Below are 16,572 nucleotides of genomic sequence, written 5' to 3'. Positions count from 1 at the left end.
GACAAGACAATTAAGGGCGAGGGAACTAGTGAGGTAATTAAATTTGCTGATGACACAAAGTTATTCAAATTTGTTAAATTGCAAGAGGATTGTGAAAAATTACAAAAGAACCTTGGGAGACTGGGCATCTAAATAGTAGATGATGTTTAATATGAGCAAGTGGAAAGTGATGCGTGTGGGAAAGAGGAACCTGAATTATAGCTATGTAATGCAAGGTTCCACATTAGGAGTCACCGACCGGGAAAGGAATCTAGGCGTCATCGTTGATGATACATTGAAACCCTCTGCTCAATGTGCAGCGGTAGCTAAGAAAGCAAATAGAATGTTAGGTATTCTTAGGAAAGGAATGGAAAACAAAAATGAGGACGTTATAATGCCTTTGTATCGCACCACAATTATTGTGTTCAATTCTGATCACCGCATCTTAAAAAAGATATAGTGGAATTAGAAAATGTACAGAGAAGAGCGACGAAAATGATAAAGGGGATGGGACGACTTCCCTGTGAGGAAAGGCTGAAGCGGCTAGGGCTCTTCAGCTTGGAGAGAAGACAACTGAGGGGAGATACGATAGAGGTCTATAAAATGATGAGTGGAGTGGAATGGTCAGACGTGAATCGCTTGTTTACTCTTTCCAAAAATACTAGGACTAGGGGGCATGCAATGAAGCTACAAAGTAGTAAATTTAAAATGAATCGGAGAAAATTGTTTTTTTTACTCAACGTTTAGTTAAACTGTGGAATTTGTTGCCAGAGAATGTAGTAAAAGCAGTTACCTTAGCAGAGTTTAAAAAAGGTTTGGATGGCTTCCTAAAGGAAAAGTCTATAGACCATTATTAAAATGGACTTGGGGAAAATCCACTGCTTATTTCTAGAATAAGCAGCATAAAATGTATTATACTGTTTTGGGATCTTGCCAGGTACTGGTGACCTGGATTGACCACTTGGAAACAGGATGCTGGGCTTGATGGACCTTCAGTCTGTTCCAGTATGGCAATACTTTGTACTTACGACTCTGCTTGATGGTGTGAGATCTGACATATACAGCAGTATGCTAAGGTTAACTGCAGGTCTTCTCTTTCCCCTGCGGTATAGAGCATAGGGTGTGTTACTCATGGTTCTCAAACAGTTACAGAACTGAGGTTTTTTTTGCCTTCTGCCATTTGATGCAGCATTTGAGAGCAGTACAAGAGGAAGCTGAGTGCACAGGTACTGTTTTAATTCAGTGACCATTCAAACAATTTGTTCTCAGTGTACACTAGGGTTATGACATTGCTTTCTCATAAAATAGAGCGACAAAGGGTTCTGGCTAGTGGATTTACAGAAGCAGCATAGGTAATTAGCATCTGGTGAACAGAAGCACTGAGCCCATATCACAAACTGTTAAGGACCTTAGTATCAAGAGCTTCAAACAACAGCAGAACATTTTTACTGCTAAATGTCTTAACCTTTTTTCTAAAGAGTAAGTAATCTCTCTCTAATTTAATAAAAATTTGGAAAAAGAGTTCCAGAGCTGAACTGCCATAAATATAAAAATAGTATTAGCAATTCTTAGGAATTGGACGTTTTTAGAACAAGGCAGTCATAGAGTTAATTGTTCTTGTAATCAGGATGAAAAAACAAAAACTCCTATCTACCTTTATTCAGAAAGTATCTTTCTATAACTGCTTGACCAGATCCTCTTGTTTTCCTTGACTTCTGTTTAACATCAATTGTATTCTGTACCCTGGTATGGTGATGCCATAACAGATCCCTGTGAGCCACATTGAGCCTGCATATGGGTGGGAAAATGTGGGATACAAGTGCAATAAATAAATAAATAAGTATCCAGGCTAACCTCTTATTTCTCTCGTTCTCTCTCTTGACTTTTCTAGGACTGTCAGCCTTCCCCTTTAGCCCTTCTTGCGGCAACATGCAGCAAAATTGGACCCCCACCTGTTGAAGTAGCAGTCTTACCTCCAGCACCACCTCAGCCCACTCCAAGAAAACTTGTCCCAATTAAGCCAGCACCACTTCCTCTAGGCCAAGGGAAGAATAACTTTGGGATTCTGTCAGTGAAAGGAAACCTCATCCAGATCCAGAGCCCCCAGCATGGGACCTCCTTCCCTGGAGGACAGCTGGTATTTGCCATCCAAAACCCTACAGTCATCAATAAAGGTGGCAGCTCCTCCAGCAGCATCCAATGTCAGGGGATAGCACAAAACCAGGCCATGACAGGGATACAGACTATTCCAGGAAACCAGATACAGATTATTCCTGGTACCAATCAAGCCATCCTTTCAGCACCCAGCACCACTCAGAAGCACGTACCCATCAAGCCTGCCCCAGCACAGAAAGTGAACATGGGCTCAGCCTCCATGCAGAGTGTGAGCAACCTCATGAAGCTAGCCGGTGGTGGCAATGTTACCTTAACCCTGCCGCTGAGTAATCTGCTGAGTGCTGCTGATCCTGCCCAACAGATGCCTCTGATCACTGAAAGTCCAAAGCCTAGTAAAAAGACTAAGAAGAAAGCCTTGGCAGTGGCCACAGCAGCAACGTCCCCAGCAACATCTGTGGCCATGGCTGAACAAGTGGAAACTGTACTGATTGAGACAATGACAGATAATATTATTCAGGCGGGTAACAATCTATTGATTGTGCAGAGCCCAGGTTCAGGGCAACCATCCGTACTGCAACAGCTGCAAGTACTCCAGCCCAGACAGGAGCAGCAGGTGATACAGATACCCCAACAGGCCTTGCGAGTGGTCCAAGCCGCCTCAGCAACTCTTCCTCCTGTCCCCCAAAAGCCCTTACAGAACATTCAGATCCAGCCTAATGAGCCAACACCCACTCAGGTAACTCTCCTGGACGTGACTTAGAAGAAGAGATGGTATAGAAAAATACTGCTCTTCACTAAGATTAGCTCAGGTTAGCAGTGCGAGGACTCGTATTTCACATATGAAATTCTAGATTAGGAAGATGAGGCTGAGTTACAGATAGGATGTAGAATACCGATGTCAGTGTGGCACCCATGGAAACAAGTATTTTTTCACTTTGTAGAGAGAGGCCCTGGCTAAGGCTACAGACAGCACCCACCAGCACCTGACTCTGGCTGGTAGGTGCCACTGTTGAGGAGTGACCAAGAGTAACCCCTAGGGCAGTTGAGTGCTTCCTTCACAGCTGACCAGGGAAGCAGTAGCCATATTTTATACATAGCAGCAAACAGCACCAAGTTATCCTTGATACTTGTGAAGTGTGGGGATGGGGAGCACTATGCTTAACTGGAGGAAACATCAAGCAGGGAGGAGAGAGGCACTAGTGGAGTAACTTTGTGATTAGAGTATGGTGGGGTTGAGAACTGGGGGAAATGAGTGTTCAAATCCTGCTTCTAAAAAACTGATGCTCCTGATTTTGAGCAAGTCCCCTCACCCTTCACTGCCTCAGGTAACTTAGATTATAAGCTCTCTGGAGACGGTGAAATAACTACAGTGCCCGATTGTAACTTGATTTGGCAAAGCGAGTAATGAAATTTAAAATGAGAGTCCTGAGCTTGAAGCCAGTTGGATGAGCAGCTTAGCAGAGGCTGCAGAACTGGAACATGCTTTCCTTGATGACAGTGCATGAATACTTCATGCCTGTGCGCCTTCTCTTCCCAGGTGTACATCCGGACTCCATCAGGTGAACTGCAGACTGTGATTGTTCAGGAAACTCCTGCAGTGCCAGTGACGACATCGCCTGTGCCCTCCTGTAACAGCATGTCCCACATCTCACATAGCGGGAATGGAAGTAAAACGCCAGGAGCTGCACGCAAAGAACGCACCTTGCCCAAAATTGCCCCTGCTGGAGGAATCATCAGTGTAAATGCAGCTCAGCTGGCAGCTGCAGCCCAGGCCATGCAGACCATTAATATCAATGGGGTCCAGGTTCAAGGAGTCCCTGTCACCATCACCAATACAGGAGGTGGGGCACTGGGACAGGACCACCTTTAATGGGTGGTGGTGGGCAGAGAGGGGTATGTACCCAGGTCATCCTTTAACGTGTGGGGAGGGGAGACACAGACCAGATCTGCCTTTTGCTGGAGAGGGGAAGGAGCACTGTGCCAGCACCAGCCTTTAATTATGGTTGTTTAGGGGGGGGGGGGGGGGGATGGTATGAGGGTAATCATTGGGGACAGACTGTGCTAGGGTAAGGCTATAACAAAGTGGGGCCGTAACAGGACCAGCCTTTTAACAGGGGTGGAGACACTGGCATGAGCATCCTTTAATTGGTAGGGTGAGGCAAAATTTTAGGGTTAATCATTGTGGAATTCTGTTATAGGGTCAGCATTTAACTGGGTCACTAACATTGTGACAGGGGCTGATAAGGGGCCAGAGGCACTGTGACTAGAAGCCGACCAAAACTGGGATTCTCGATTTCGACTGAATCTGACCAGCAACCAAAGATTGTAGTTTGGTTTCAACCAAAACCAGCCCCCCTCACGGTCACTCACAGCGCCCCTTCCTTCCCACCACCCAAAGGCCCTCTCTGGGCCTACCTTTAAACCTCCTGGTGGTCTAGTGGTCTTCAGTGTAAGTGTGATCCCCAGTCGCACTTGCTGCCGCCAGCTCCGCAACGAAATGATTGCCAAGAAGGATGTGGGAGGTTCCAGTGGCCATTTTGAGACTGCTCCTGCTTATGCTGCTTCCAATCCCAAGATGGCCACCTGGACCTCCCACGGCAGTCGCGAGGCTGCCGCAGCACCTGTAGGGGCAAGAGCGACTGGGATGCCCTGAAGACCCACTAAACCACCAGGAAGCTTAAAGGTAGGCCCAGGGAGGACCTTCAGGTGGTGGGAGGGAAGAAGGGAGGGGGGCTGTGAGTGACCGGAAGGTGGGGGGGCCGAGAGTGATCATGAGGGGGGGCTGGTTTCAGCCGAAACCAAACTACAAATTTTAGTTGCTAGTTCGGTTTCAGTCGAAACAATCCCTGTTTCGGTCAGCCTTTAGTCACAGTGCCCTTTGCTCTCTTATCAATGTAAAGGCTGCCCCTGACCCGGTTAAATGCTGACCCTAGCTTACCGCTAGAGGAGTAGGCTAATGGTTAGTGCAGCAGGCTTTGAATCTTGCAACCTAGGTTCGATTCCTATTGCAACTTCTTGTGGTCTTGGGCAAGTCACTTAACCCTCCATTGCCCCAGGTACAAAACTTAGATTGTGAGCCCTCTAGGGACAGAAAAAGTACCTGCATATAATGTGTACAGCCTTGCATATGTGTAGTAGCAGTGGCACTATAGAAATGAATAGTAGTAGTGAGGGGGGGGGGGGGGGTAGCTCAGGAGAGTGATGGTGGGGGTAGGGGGGTTTGGTTTAGCCAAAAATGCACTTGCATTTTCAGCCAAAACCTGAACCCAGATTTCGGGTTGGTTTTGGTCCAAAACCAAAATTCAGTTGGGCTCTAACTGTGACAACAGACTTAATTGAGGAGGAGGAGTGGTGATTCAGGGTAAACTGCAAGTCTCCCTGACTGCTGGCATTGTGTATTGTGATTCTTACTAACAGGCCAACAGCAGCTGACTGTGCAGAACATGTGTGGCAGTAACCTAACCATCAGTGGCCTGAGCCCCAGCCAGATCCAGCTGCAAATGGAGCAGGCCTTGTCAGGAGAAGCACAGCCTGTTGAGAAGAGGCGGCGTGTAGCCTGTACCTGTCCCAACTGTAAAGATGGAGAGAAAAGGTGAGGAGGGCTTGGGCTGTGTTTAACTGGCTTCAGTGCACTCTCGCTTCAGCCTTCTCTCTTGTAGCTGATTGCTTCACAGCATGTGATAGATTGACTTTCTGTTCTCTGTTTCTTAACAGTTCCTCCTCTGTCAGAAAGAAGAGAGCTGGGGTTGAGCTGGGTTTTGGGCTTGATTTGATTGCAGTCACATTGCCACCTTGAATGTGCTGATGGCTGCCTCTGTTCTTTCCCTTCCTAGTTAGTGCTAACAGCAGCTGTGGTTTTCTTTCCATTCAGATCTGGGGAGCAGGGGAAGAAGAAGCACGTATGTCATGTGCCCGAGTGTGGAAAGACCTTCCGGAAAACCTCGCTACTGCGAGCACATGTGCGCCTGCACACAGGGGAGCGGCCCTTTGTCTGTAGCTGGGTCTTCTGTGGGAAGAGGTTTACACGCAGTGACGAATTACAGCGGCATGCAAGGACGCACACGGGTCTGTAACATTCAAATCCATCCGGGTATGCTGTGGTAGAGGAAATGCCATAACCAAGCGACCCATGAAAGGAGCTGTTTGTAACTAGGATCTCCTAGAAACCAACCGCAATGTGTAGAAAATGGATCTGCACATTGTACTATCAAAATAAACTATTTGCAAAAATGTTTCGGCGCTCAGAATATTAGTCTGATAGCATAACTTTATCTCTTTACTTCCTTTTCTAATATGCATAAATTGCTTAGCACTGCTAAATAAAGTGCACCAGCAGAAAATAATCAAGATTCATAAAGTTATACATAAGTATTGCCATACTGGGAAAGACCAAACGTCAATCAAGCCCAGCATCCTGTTTCCAACAGTGGCCAATCCAGGTCACAAATACCTGGCAAGATCCCAAAAAGTACAAAACATTTATACTGCTTATCCCAGAAACAGTGGATTTTCCCCAAGTCCATTTAATAATGGTCTATGGACTTTTCCTTTAGGAAGCCGTCCAAACCTTTTTTAAACTCTGCTAAGCTAACCGTCTTTACCACATTCTCTGGCAACGAATTCCACAGTTTAATTACACGTTGAGTGAAGAAATATTTTCTCAGATTCGTTTTAAATTTACTACTTTGTAGCTTCATTGCATGCCCCCTAGTCCTAGTATTTTTGGAAAGCGTAAACAGACGCTTCACATCTACCCATTCAACTCCATTCATTATTTTATAGACCTCTATCATATCCCCTCAGCCACCTTTTCTCCAAGCTGAAGAGCCCTAGCCGCTTTAGACTTTCCCCATCCCCTTTATCAATTTTGTCGCCCTTCTCTGCTCCTTTTCTAATTCCGCTATATCTTTTTTTAGATACGGCAACCAGAATTGAACACAATATTTGAGGTGTAGTCGCACCATGGAGCAACACAAAGGCATTATAACATCCTCTTTTTGTTTTCCAGCACAGACTCCTGGGGAACCCCACTAACTACCCTTCTCCATTGAGAATACTGACCATTTAACCCTACTCTCTGTTTTCTTTTAACCAGTTTTTAATCCACAATAGAACACTACCTCCTATCCCATGACTTTCCAATTTCCTCTGGAGTCTTTCAGGTACTTTGTCAAACGCCATGTGAAAATCCAGATACACAATATCAACTGGCTCACCTTTATCCACATATTTGTTCACCCCTTCAAAGAAATGTAGTAGATTGGTGAGGCAAGATTTCCTTTCACTAAATCCATGTTGACTTTGTCTCATTAATCCATGCTTTTGAATATGCTCTGTAATTTTGTTCTTAATAATAGTCTCTACCATTTTGCCTGGCACCGACGTCAGACTCACCGGTCTATAATTTCCTGGATCTCCTCTGGTCCAGGAAGTTTTCTACTCTTCAGTTTGTAGAACTGCCCCATTACATCCTCCAGGTTTATAGAGAATTCATTAAGTTTCTCCAACTTGTCAGCTTCGAATACCATTTCTGGCACCAGTATCCCACCCAAATCTTCCTCGGTGAAGACCGAAGCAAATAATTCATTTAATCTGTCTGCTACGGCTTTGTCCTCCCTCTTTTACTCCTCGGTCATCTAGCGGTCCAACCGATTCTTTTGCCGGCTTCCTGCTTTTAATATACCTAAAAAAATTTTTACTATGTGTTTTTGCCTCCAACGCAATCTTTTTTTCGAAGTCCCTCTTAGCCTTCCTCACCAGCGCTTTGCATTTGACTTTACATTCCTTATGCTGTTTCTTATTATTTTCAGTCGGTTCCTTCTTCCATTTTCTGAAGGATTTTCTTTTAGCTCTAATAGCTTCCTTCACCTCACTTTTTAACCACGCTGGCTTTCGTTTGGTCTTCCATCCTCCTTTTTTGATATGCGGAATACATTTAGCCTGGGCTTCCAGGATGGTGTTTTTGAACAGCATCCACGCCTGATGTAAATTTTTGACCCTCGCAGTCGCTCCTCTAAGTTTTTGGGTTTTTTTTTCACCGTTCTCATTTTATCATAGTCTCCTTTTTAAAAGTTAAACGTGTATAACGTATTTGATTTCCTATGTATACTTACTTCAAAGCTAATATCAAATCCGATCATATTATGATCACTGTTATCAAGCGGCCCCAGCACCATTACCTCCCACACCAGATCTTGCGCTCCACTAAAGACTAGGTCTAGAATTTTTCCTTCTCTCTTCGGCTCCTGTACCAGCTGCTCCATAAAGCTGTCCTTGATTTCATCAAGGAATTTTAGCTCCCTAGCGTGCCCCGATGTTACATTTACCCAGTCAATATCGGGGTAATTGAAATCACCCATTATTATTGTGTTGCCCAGTTGGTTTGCATCTGTAATTTTCTTTAACATTTCTGCATCCGTCTGTTCATCCTGGCCAGGCGGACGGTAGTACACTCCTATCACTATCCTTTTCCCCTTTACACATGGAATTTCAATCCACAGTGATTCCAAGAAGTGTTTTGTTTCCTGCAGAATTTTCAATCTATTTGATTCAAGGCTCTCCTTAATATACAATGCTACCCCTCCACCAGTTCGATCCACCCTATCACTACGATATAATTTGTACCCCGGTATGACAATGTCCCACTGGTTATCCTCCTTCCACCAGGTCTCAGAGTTGCTTATTATATTTAATTTTTCATTTAGTGCAATATATTCTAACTCTCCCATCTTATTTCTTAGGCTCCTGGCATTCGCATATAGACATTTCAAAGTATGTTTGTTGTTCCTATTTACATCATGCTTAGTACTTGACAGTATTAATTTGCAATCTTTTGTCTGATTTTTATTTAAGGACACCTGATCTACTACGGTCTCTTTTACAACCTCACTATCAGGATACCCTATCTTCCCTGTTTTGGTGATATCTTTGAAAGATACCTTATCCCGAACCACGCGCTTTTGAGCAACTGTCTTCCTTCCCCCCATTTCTAGCTTAAAAGCTGCTCTATCTCCTTTTTAAATGCAGATGCCAGCAGCCTAGTCCCACCCTGGTTAAGGTGGAGCCCATCCTTTCGGAATAGACTCCCCCTTCCCCAGAATGTTGCCCAGTTCCTAACAAATCTAAAACCCTCCTCCCTGCACCATCGTCTGATCCACGCATTGAGACTCCGGAGCTCTGCCTGTCTCTTGGGCCCTGCGCGTGGAACAGGTAGCATTTCAGAAAATGCTACCCTAGAGGATCTGGATTTGAGCTTTCTACCTAAGAGCCTAAATTTGGCTTCCAGAACCTCTCGCCCACATTTTCCTATGTCATTGGTACCCACATGTACCAAGACAGCCGGCTCCTCCCCAGCACTATCTAAAATCCTATCTAGGTGACGCGTGAGGTCCGCCACCTTCGCACCAGGCAGGCAAGTCACCAGGCGATCCTCACGTCCACCAGCCACCCAGCTATCTATATGCCTAATGATCGAATCACCAACTACAACAGCTGTCCTAACCTTTCCATGCCAACATACTCCACTTCAGCGCGAAAACATACAAACTGTCCTCCTTGTTCATATAGTGCTGCAGGAGTAACCCCAGAGCTACCAAACTGAGCAGCACATCACACCAAAGCACAAGCTTCTGTAATATAAAGTTCACAGATGGAGAGATAGTTTCCTCATAAAATGTTTTTAATTTACTCTTTGTACATCAAGAAGTTTTTGCTTTACCCTTTGTACATCCAGAACGATATAAAAATTAACATTTTGACATGGCAAAAGTCTAACAGCTCTCCACAGAATAAATGAGAAGGTGAAATCCTGGTATCAGACTAATAGTCTATGAGTTCATATTTATACATTGTTTGGAGAGACACTTTATTGAAATCTGGCAACTTTTAAGTTTGTGAAAAGATTAGTTTGTCCTTTTTGGGTTGATACTGGTATGCAGAATGTAGACACGCTTAACATGCACAATGGGGCAGTACAGAGACCATCCTCAAGTGATCTAGCAGCAGCAGGATCAGTTGGTTTAGTGCTGACATTTCTTGTTTTCCTCTGGCAGGTGATAAACGCTTTGAATGCGCACAGTGTCAAAAGCGCTTTTTGAGGAGTGACCATCTAACAAAGCACTTTAAAACTCATCTGGTCATCAAGAACTTGTGAAATCAGTAGCAGCACTCCCAGGACTGAGAGTCTCGGGAGTTTCACTGCTGTAAGCAGTTGCTGCACTGCAGTAAGCCACCCTCCTTCCTTGCAGAAAGGCGACTCCTGGGGTCCCCAGCACCAGACGCCTGAGTACTGCCTGCAGAAAGGTGACCCCAGCACCGGCTCCCTGCAGGAAGGTGACTCAGGATTTCCAGCATTGGCCCCCTCTGTACCCATTGTATTCTTGGCATGACATGTGTGCACTGGCTGGACAGAGGGAGCTCAGACGCAGGAGCGACTGTCTCTTTCCACGAAGGAAAAATTGGTTTATATGCTTCAGTTAGGAGCAAAAATGTCCTTCGCCTGCGATGCAAGTAACCAGGAAGACTAAACCACGTTGGATATAAAGTGTGCAAGGACACCCAAGACTCATACTGAACTGTACATAGTTGGTATGCAGACTGAGCTGTCCCACCAACCATGGATTATTGAGTCTGATGGCACATTCCGATTTCTCTATTTAAAGACTATTATTCCCTGTGCTTTAGAACATTGCCTTACCCTGATAATGATGAAGAGTTGTGTTATTTTACTTTTTTTTATTTTTTATTTAATTGGTTTGTGTTTCGCCTGGATGAAGGTGGGGCTGGAGGCCGGTGTCTTTCCACTGCTTTTATTGCAGAGGCATATTTCATTTCTAATCCGGATTTAAATAAAAACAATGTATATTTGTAAAATAAGACAATATTGAGTGTTTAAAACATTACTTGTTATTTCTGAGCTTTTAAATTAATAAAAAAAAGGAAATTTTGCTTGATGGTACAGTTAATTGGAGAAAATCTTGAATTTTAATATCTGGATGGTACTCTGAATTTACAGTTCTCATCACTGCAGATCCTTGGGCGGGGGAGGGAGGCATACTCATGGAAGGTCTAAGCTGAGATGTGCAGCTTTCCAACTGGTCCTTGAATGACTTCAAACCTTGTGACTGGTACTGTGCCACTGGATCATGGGTGGAATAGAAGCAATACTTTCAGATACCAGGCCATGATTGTGGGTGGAAGAACTGTTCCCCTGACATTAATACTTTCCTCATTCAGCTCTGTCCTCTGGTGACAGAAGGAGACTGGGGACGGGTAAAGTTGATGGCTCCCAAATTGTCAAAGGCTGTATAGCCATTAAGAGGGAAAATGATTTGAAATAAGACTGCCCAGTAAAGGTATCTGAGGGGTTTAGGGAGGAACACCTCTTGCTAATTAGCAGTACAGAACTATCAGAGAATCTGAAATCAGCTGCCTCCAAAGCAGACGCCCTCAGTGGTGAAGAGAATGTATCATACCGAAGTCAGCTGCCTGCATAGCACAGACGCCCTCAGTGGTGAAGAGGATGTATCATGCCAAAGTCAACTGCCTCCAAAGCACAGACGCCCTCAGTGGTGAAGAGGATGTATCATCCAAAGTCAACTGCCTCCAAAGCACAGATGCCCTCGGTGGTGAAGAGGATGTATCGTGGCCATCAGCTGGAAGGAAATGTTAGGATGCAATGTCTCCTCTCAAGCTGCTGCTCTGCCAAGCCATCTCTCACCTATGATCTGACACTGATCTCTGCATACAAGCATGTCAAAGGAATGTCACAGTTTGGATCAGCTCTCAGACTCTTGTACAGTTTTCAGGGGGAGACAGTTGTGCATCTTCATCTTTAGCTCACCTTCCAGCTGGCAGGATGGGGCTTTCAGGGGAATAAGGAACCCTTAGGGCCAAAGGTATTGGTGGGACACCGCTGCCGTCCTCCCTCCATCCAGTCGATACGGATGGACATCTTCTTTACAGCCCTGCGGGAGGTTCCACACTTACTGTTGATGACGGCATTAAAGTTGCAGCCACGACCACACGCTTTTGTTACATATTCTGAGGAAAAGAAGCAAAGGCAGAAAAGGGTAGAGCAAGATCGGTCATAGGCCCTGGCTTTTGTTAGAAGTTGCACAGCACAGTGACGAATGCTGCACAGGAACCAAAAAGAGATTATGCTCAGCACACAGCCCCCCACCACCCAGCATATCCTTCCCCCCCCCCCCCCCCCCCCCCCCCACCCATTCCTGTCTTTCTATCACACATGCTTTATATTCAACCCTGTCCTGAATACACCTTTAAGTGATCTGATTTTCAGGATTATCATAATAAATATGCATGAGGTTATTTATCCAGATCCTGACTCGCCAATATACTTCATGTATATTTCATTATGGCTGCCCTGAAAACCAGAGCACTTTAGAGGAACTGTACTGAGCCGGAACTGCACCCTGGTGCCCCTGGCTGGCACTCCTAAGCCATGGCCCAGCACAAAAGACAATGGTTGGGGATCTGTTTTGTGCCCCCACCTTCCTAATGTCCTGTGTAGCTGCATCATTTGCCCAGCCCTCAGTACAGCCCTGCAGTTTGCAGTGTTCTAGACATGGTTGAGAAACAGTAGCATTTTACCAGTACCTAGCCCATGCTTCTCCCTTCCCTGTACCCATCTGTAGCACTGCCTTAGTAAGTGCATGTGTGTCCCTGTTCTCCTGGCCCCTTTCCTGCAAGCGCCTGTTGCTCACCCACTTCTCCATGTTCTACCCTTTGTTTGCAAGCATTTCTCTACCTCACTCTGCCTGCTCCCGTTCACTTCTTGCATCCCCAACTTGTATACCTTTAATGGCATTAACTACAGCAATGGGAAGTCGAATTGGCTTCTCCATGGTGGTATTGTTGTGGGCAATGCGCTGCCCTGTGGCTGAAGACCTGGCCAGTGTCTCCCGTGAGAAGAAGTAGTCCAGGAGCCGCCGGGTCATCAGTTTGGGTTTGTCAGTGGAGATCTGGGACAAATCATCCAGCTGGTGATGTGTGATATAAACACCAGAATTTGGGATCAGTTCTAGTTTGGGTCTTCCATTCTCCTATGTACAGTTAAAAAAAAAAAAAAAAGATAAAGCAGGGGCCATGGGCTAGTTAACTAAACATTTGGGGTAGCCTGCCACTTCTGAGCCCCAGATGTGAGGGCTGTTACAGTCAGGGCACTTGCTGTCTCTCACGGGTACTAGTAGATACTGTAGTGCCCAGGAAAATGCCTCATGAAATGCAACTCCTCCTCCTCCCCCCCCCCCTCCAAAGACCAGAGATCAATACCTTATAATATATGGCAGCTGAAGTTAACTCCCTGGTTACCCAACCCTAGATTCAGCCCTAACTCACCCGTACTTGTGATGGATATCACTTCTCTTGCTAACACATTGAACCATAACAGTTCTAAAACTAGGGAGGGCAATTCTATAAATTGGTGCATCCACTTAGGTGCGCCGAGCACCGAGCGCTAATTCTATAGTCATCAATCCACCATTATAGAATAATAGTGTAAGTCAGCATGGGGGCCCCCTAAGTTTAGATGTGACCATTTATGCCATGTTAATGACAGGTGTAAATGGGCAGGTTTATGTGTACCAAGTGATGCATGTAATGTGTGGAGGGGCATAATCGAACACAAACGCCCATCTCCATGGGCGTCTATGTCCGAGAACGGGTACGTGAAGGGGCGGGACAGACCGTATTTTTGAAAAAAAATGGGCACCCATCTTTTTGTTCGATAATACGGTTTGTGCCCGGCAAATGATTCGGATTTGTGCGGATTTGAGCTGGGCGGTTTCGTTTTTCAGCGATAATGGAAACCAAAGGCGCCCATCTCAAAAACGAACAAATCCAAGGCATTGGGTCGTGGGAGGGGCCAGGATTCATAGTGCACTGGTCCCCCTCACATGCCAGGACACCAACCAGGCACCCTAGGGGGCACTTGTAACAAAAAAAAATTAAATACCTCCCAAGTCCATAGCTCCCATCCCTTTGGTGGTGAGCCCCTCAAATCTCCCCCAAAACCCACTGCCCACAACTGTACACCATTACCATAGCCCTTATGGCTGAAGGGGGGCACCTACATGTGGGTACAGTGGGGTTTTGGGGGCGGTTTGGAGGGCTCCCATTTACCACCACAAGTTTAACAGGTAGGGGGGATGGGCTTGGGTCCATCTGGGTGAAGTCCACTGCACCCACTAACAACTGCTCCAGGGACCTGCATACTGCTGTGATGGAGCTGGGTATGGCATTTGAGGCTGGCATACAGGCTGGAAAAAAAAGTTGTTAAAGTTTTTTTTTTATGGTGGGAGGGGGGTTAGTGACCACTGGGGGAGTCAGGAGTGGTCATCTCTGATTCCCTCCAGTGGTCATCTGGTCATTTAGGGCACTTTTTTGGGACTTGTTCGTGAAAAAAAAGGGTCCAAAAAATGACCCAAATTCGCGCTAAAAACGCCTTTCTTTTTTCGATTATTGGCCAAAGGCGCACATCTCTCCTCGGCCGATAAACACACCCCAGCCCCGCCACGCCCCCATCAACTTTGCCCGTTTCCACGACAGATTGCAGTTGAAGACGCCCAAAATTGGCTTTCGATTATACCGATTTGGGCGCCTTTGCAAGATGGGAGCCCATCTCCCGATTTGGGTCGAAATCTGGGCGCCCATCACTTTTGAAAATAAAGCTGATAGTGTTCTATAAGTTAAGCGCATCACTTGAATACAGGTCCATGTTCCGCCCACATATACACTCCCTTGCAGTTACATGCTGTTTTACAGAATAGTACCTAGTGCACATTTGCATATAACAATCAATTATTAGTGCCTATGATGTGTCTAAGCAGCGGATACATCTAGCTGCTAATGTATAGAATTACCTTCTCGATGGATAAATCTAAGGAAAAGAGCAGATTTTAACTGTAGGGAGTTTATGCCAGCACACTCATAGGTACACTGTGAGCCTAACACTGTCTCGCACACTACCCTAGCTCATTAAAGGTGCACTAGGTATTTTCTTTCAATAAATGTTGATTCTGCCGCCCTCTGAAATCAGAGCAACAGACAAAATAAACCTTGTATTTGCTTAGCCAGCCCAGTAACCACAAATCAGATGTGTGGATGCTGTACCTCTGCTGGAGATGCCCATGCTGGTGTACCATCAGGCAGAGTATCCTGAATGGTTTCGTCCCATATTCCTGAAGAGTCATTTGGTGCTGCAGGGCTTCCTGAGCTATCCTCCGCATTCATCCAGTACTGAAAGCCACTTGTGACGCTGCTGACCCTCAGCATTCCTACTGGAGAAGACTCTCGCACATGTGCAGGAGGCACGACCAAAGCCTCTCGTACGTCTACATAAGGAGGCTCTCGAACATCTTCATGAAGAGGCTCTCGTACATGTGCTGTGGGTGGTAATACTGCAGTCTCTTGCACGTGTGCAGGGGGAGGCAGGATGGGAGACACGCGTACATCTGCAGGGGGAGGCAGGATGGGAGGCTCTTGCATGTCTGTAGAGGAGTACTTTGGCTCTCTCTTGGAATGCAGAGGCACTAAAGGATGCGTACCATTCACCTGCAGATATGAGTACCTGTTTACCATACATGTATAATATACAATCTAGCCTCCCTCCCATCATATACAGAAGAATAAAACATTTCAATTTCATATATTTAGCTTCAAGAAGTAGAAATAAATAAGTGTGTCCTGAGGACCCTCAAGATACAGAGCCTGTCAGAGATCCATAGAGAGAAAGCAGAAGGAAGGATGGAGAGAGATTATAGACAAATGGAAAAGAGACCAGACTCACCTGGGTGGTGCTACTCCTCTCCAAGTATCCCACCAGGCCCTTCAAGAACTGCAGGTTGTTCTCGGTGATGTCTGAAAAGACAGAGGTTAGCAGTTACGCACAAGTGGCCATTATATAGACAAACAATGCAGCAAAGCAGTGAGAGTAACCAAAGGAAAAGCCATGAAAACCATGAGCCTGCCATGAGTGGGAAAGCGCAGGGTACAAATATAACTAAAACAAAATAAATAAAATATTAAAAGTCTCTTCAAATAAAAATACCAGTGCATAAAAAAATGTTTGTACATCCACAGATAAAGAAGGACAATTATGGAGCAAAGATTTGACATGGCTGTATTTCAGCAAAGATGCCTGCGTCAGGAGTCATATATTCCAGTTGTTAATGTTCTTATCATGTACCTCAATAATGAACAGTAGAAACATATGCTCTCTCATAAATGTGTCACACTGATTAATAGCAGAGCTCCACAATTGTCCTTATCTGTGGATGTACAAACATTTTTTGGGCACTAGATAAATAAAACGTATTTTTATTTGCAAAAACCTGTTTTGTTTTTGCTCTTCTTTTGGTTACCCTCTTACGCATGCCCTTACAGAACAGCACTTAGGTATTTTGCTACCATTTACATACTGCAAAAATACTGGTCTTCTGTACATTTACACACTCTTAT

General features: G+C 45.3%; 2 protein-coding genes across 6 annotated transcripts in view; one reads left to right on the top strand and one right to left on the bottom strand.

The window, feature by feature from the left end:
- The window catches only part of SP2 (Sp2 transcription factor), a 46,268-nt gene extending 35,246 nt beyond the window's left edge, over nucleotides 1–11,022 (top strand). For both annotated transcript variants that reach the window (XM_030220685.1, XM_030220684.1), the window contains 5 exons: nucleotides 1,871–2,830; nucleotides 3,632–3,935; nucleotides 5,512–5,686; nucleotides 5,966–6,159; nucleotides 10,146–11,022. In XM_030220685.1, coding sequence (XP_030076545.1) covers nucleotides 1,871–2,830; nucleotides 3,632–3,935; nucleotides 5,512–5,686; nucleotides 5,966–6,159; nucleotides 10,146–10,246 — 1,734 coding nt within the window. In that variant the 3' untranslated portion in view covers nucleotides 10,247–11,022. The remainder of the gene's footprint in view (nucleotides 1–1,870; nucleotides 2,831–3,631; nucleotides 3,936–5,511; nucleotides 5,687–5,965; nucleotides 6,160–10,145) is intronic.
- Nucleotides 10,822–16,572, bottom strand: part of LOC115481498 — a 31,437-nt gene continuing 25,686 nt past the window's right edge. For all 4 annotated transcript variants that reach the window (XM_030220680.1, XM_030220683.1, XM_030220681.1 and 1 more), the window contains 4 exons: nucleotides 15,902–15,972; nucleotides 15,226–15,666; nucleotides 12,911–13,157; nucleotides 10,822–12,135 (listed from right to left, as the gene is read on the bottom strand). In XM_030220680.1, the coding sequence (XP_030076540.1) occupies nucleotides 11,960–12,135; nucleotides 12,911–13,157; nucleotides 15,226–15,666; nucleotides 15,902–15,972 (935 nt within the window). In that variant the 3' untranslated portion in view covers nucleotides 10,822–11,959. The remainder of the gene's footprint in view (nucleotides 12,136–12,910; nucleotides 13,158–15,225; nucleotides 15,667–15,901; nucleotides 15,973–16,572) is intronic.

Source organism: Microcaecilia unicolor, chromosome 12 (genome assembly GCF_901765095.1).
Source record: "Microcaecilia unicolor chromosome 12, aMicUni1.1, whole genome shotgun sequence".
NCBI lineage: Eukaryota > Metazoa > Chordata > Amphibia > Gymnophiona > Siphonopidae > Microcaecilia > Microcaecilia unicolor.
Note: the sequence above shows the minus strand (reverse complement) of the source record. Positions and strands in the feature narration are given on the sequence as shown.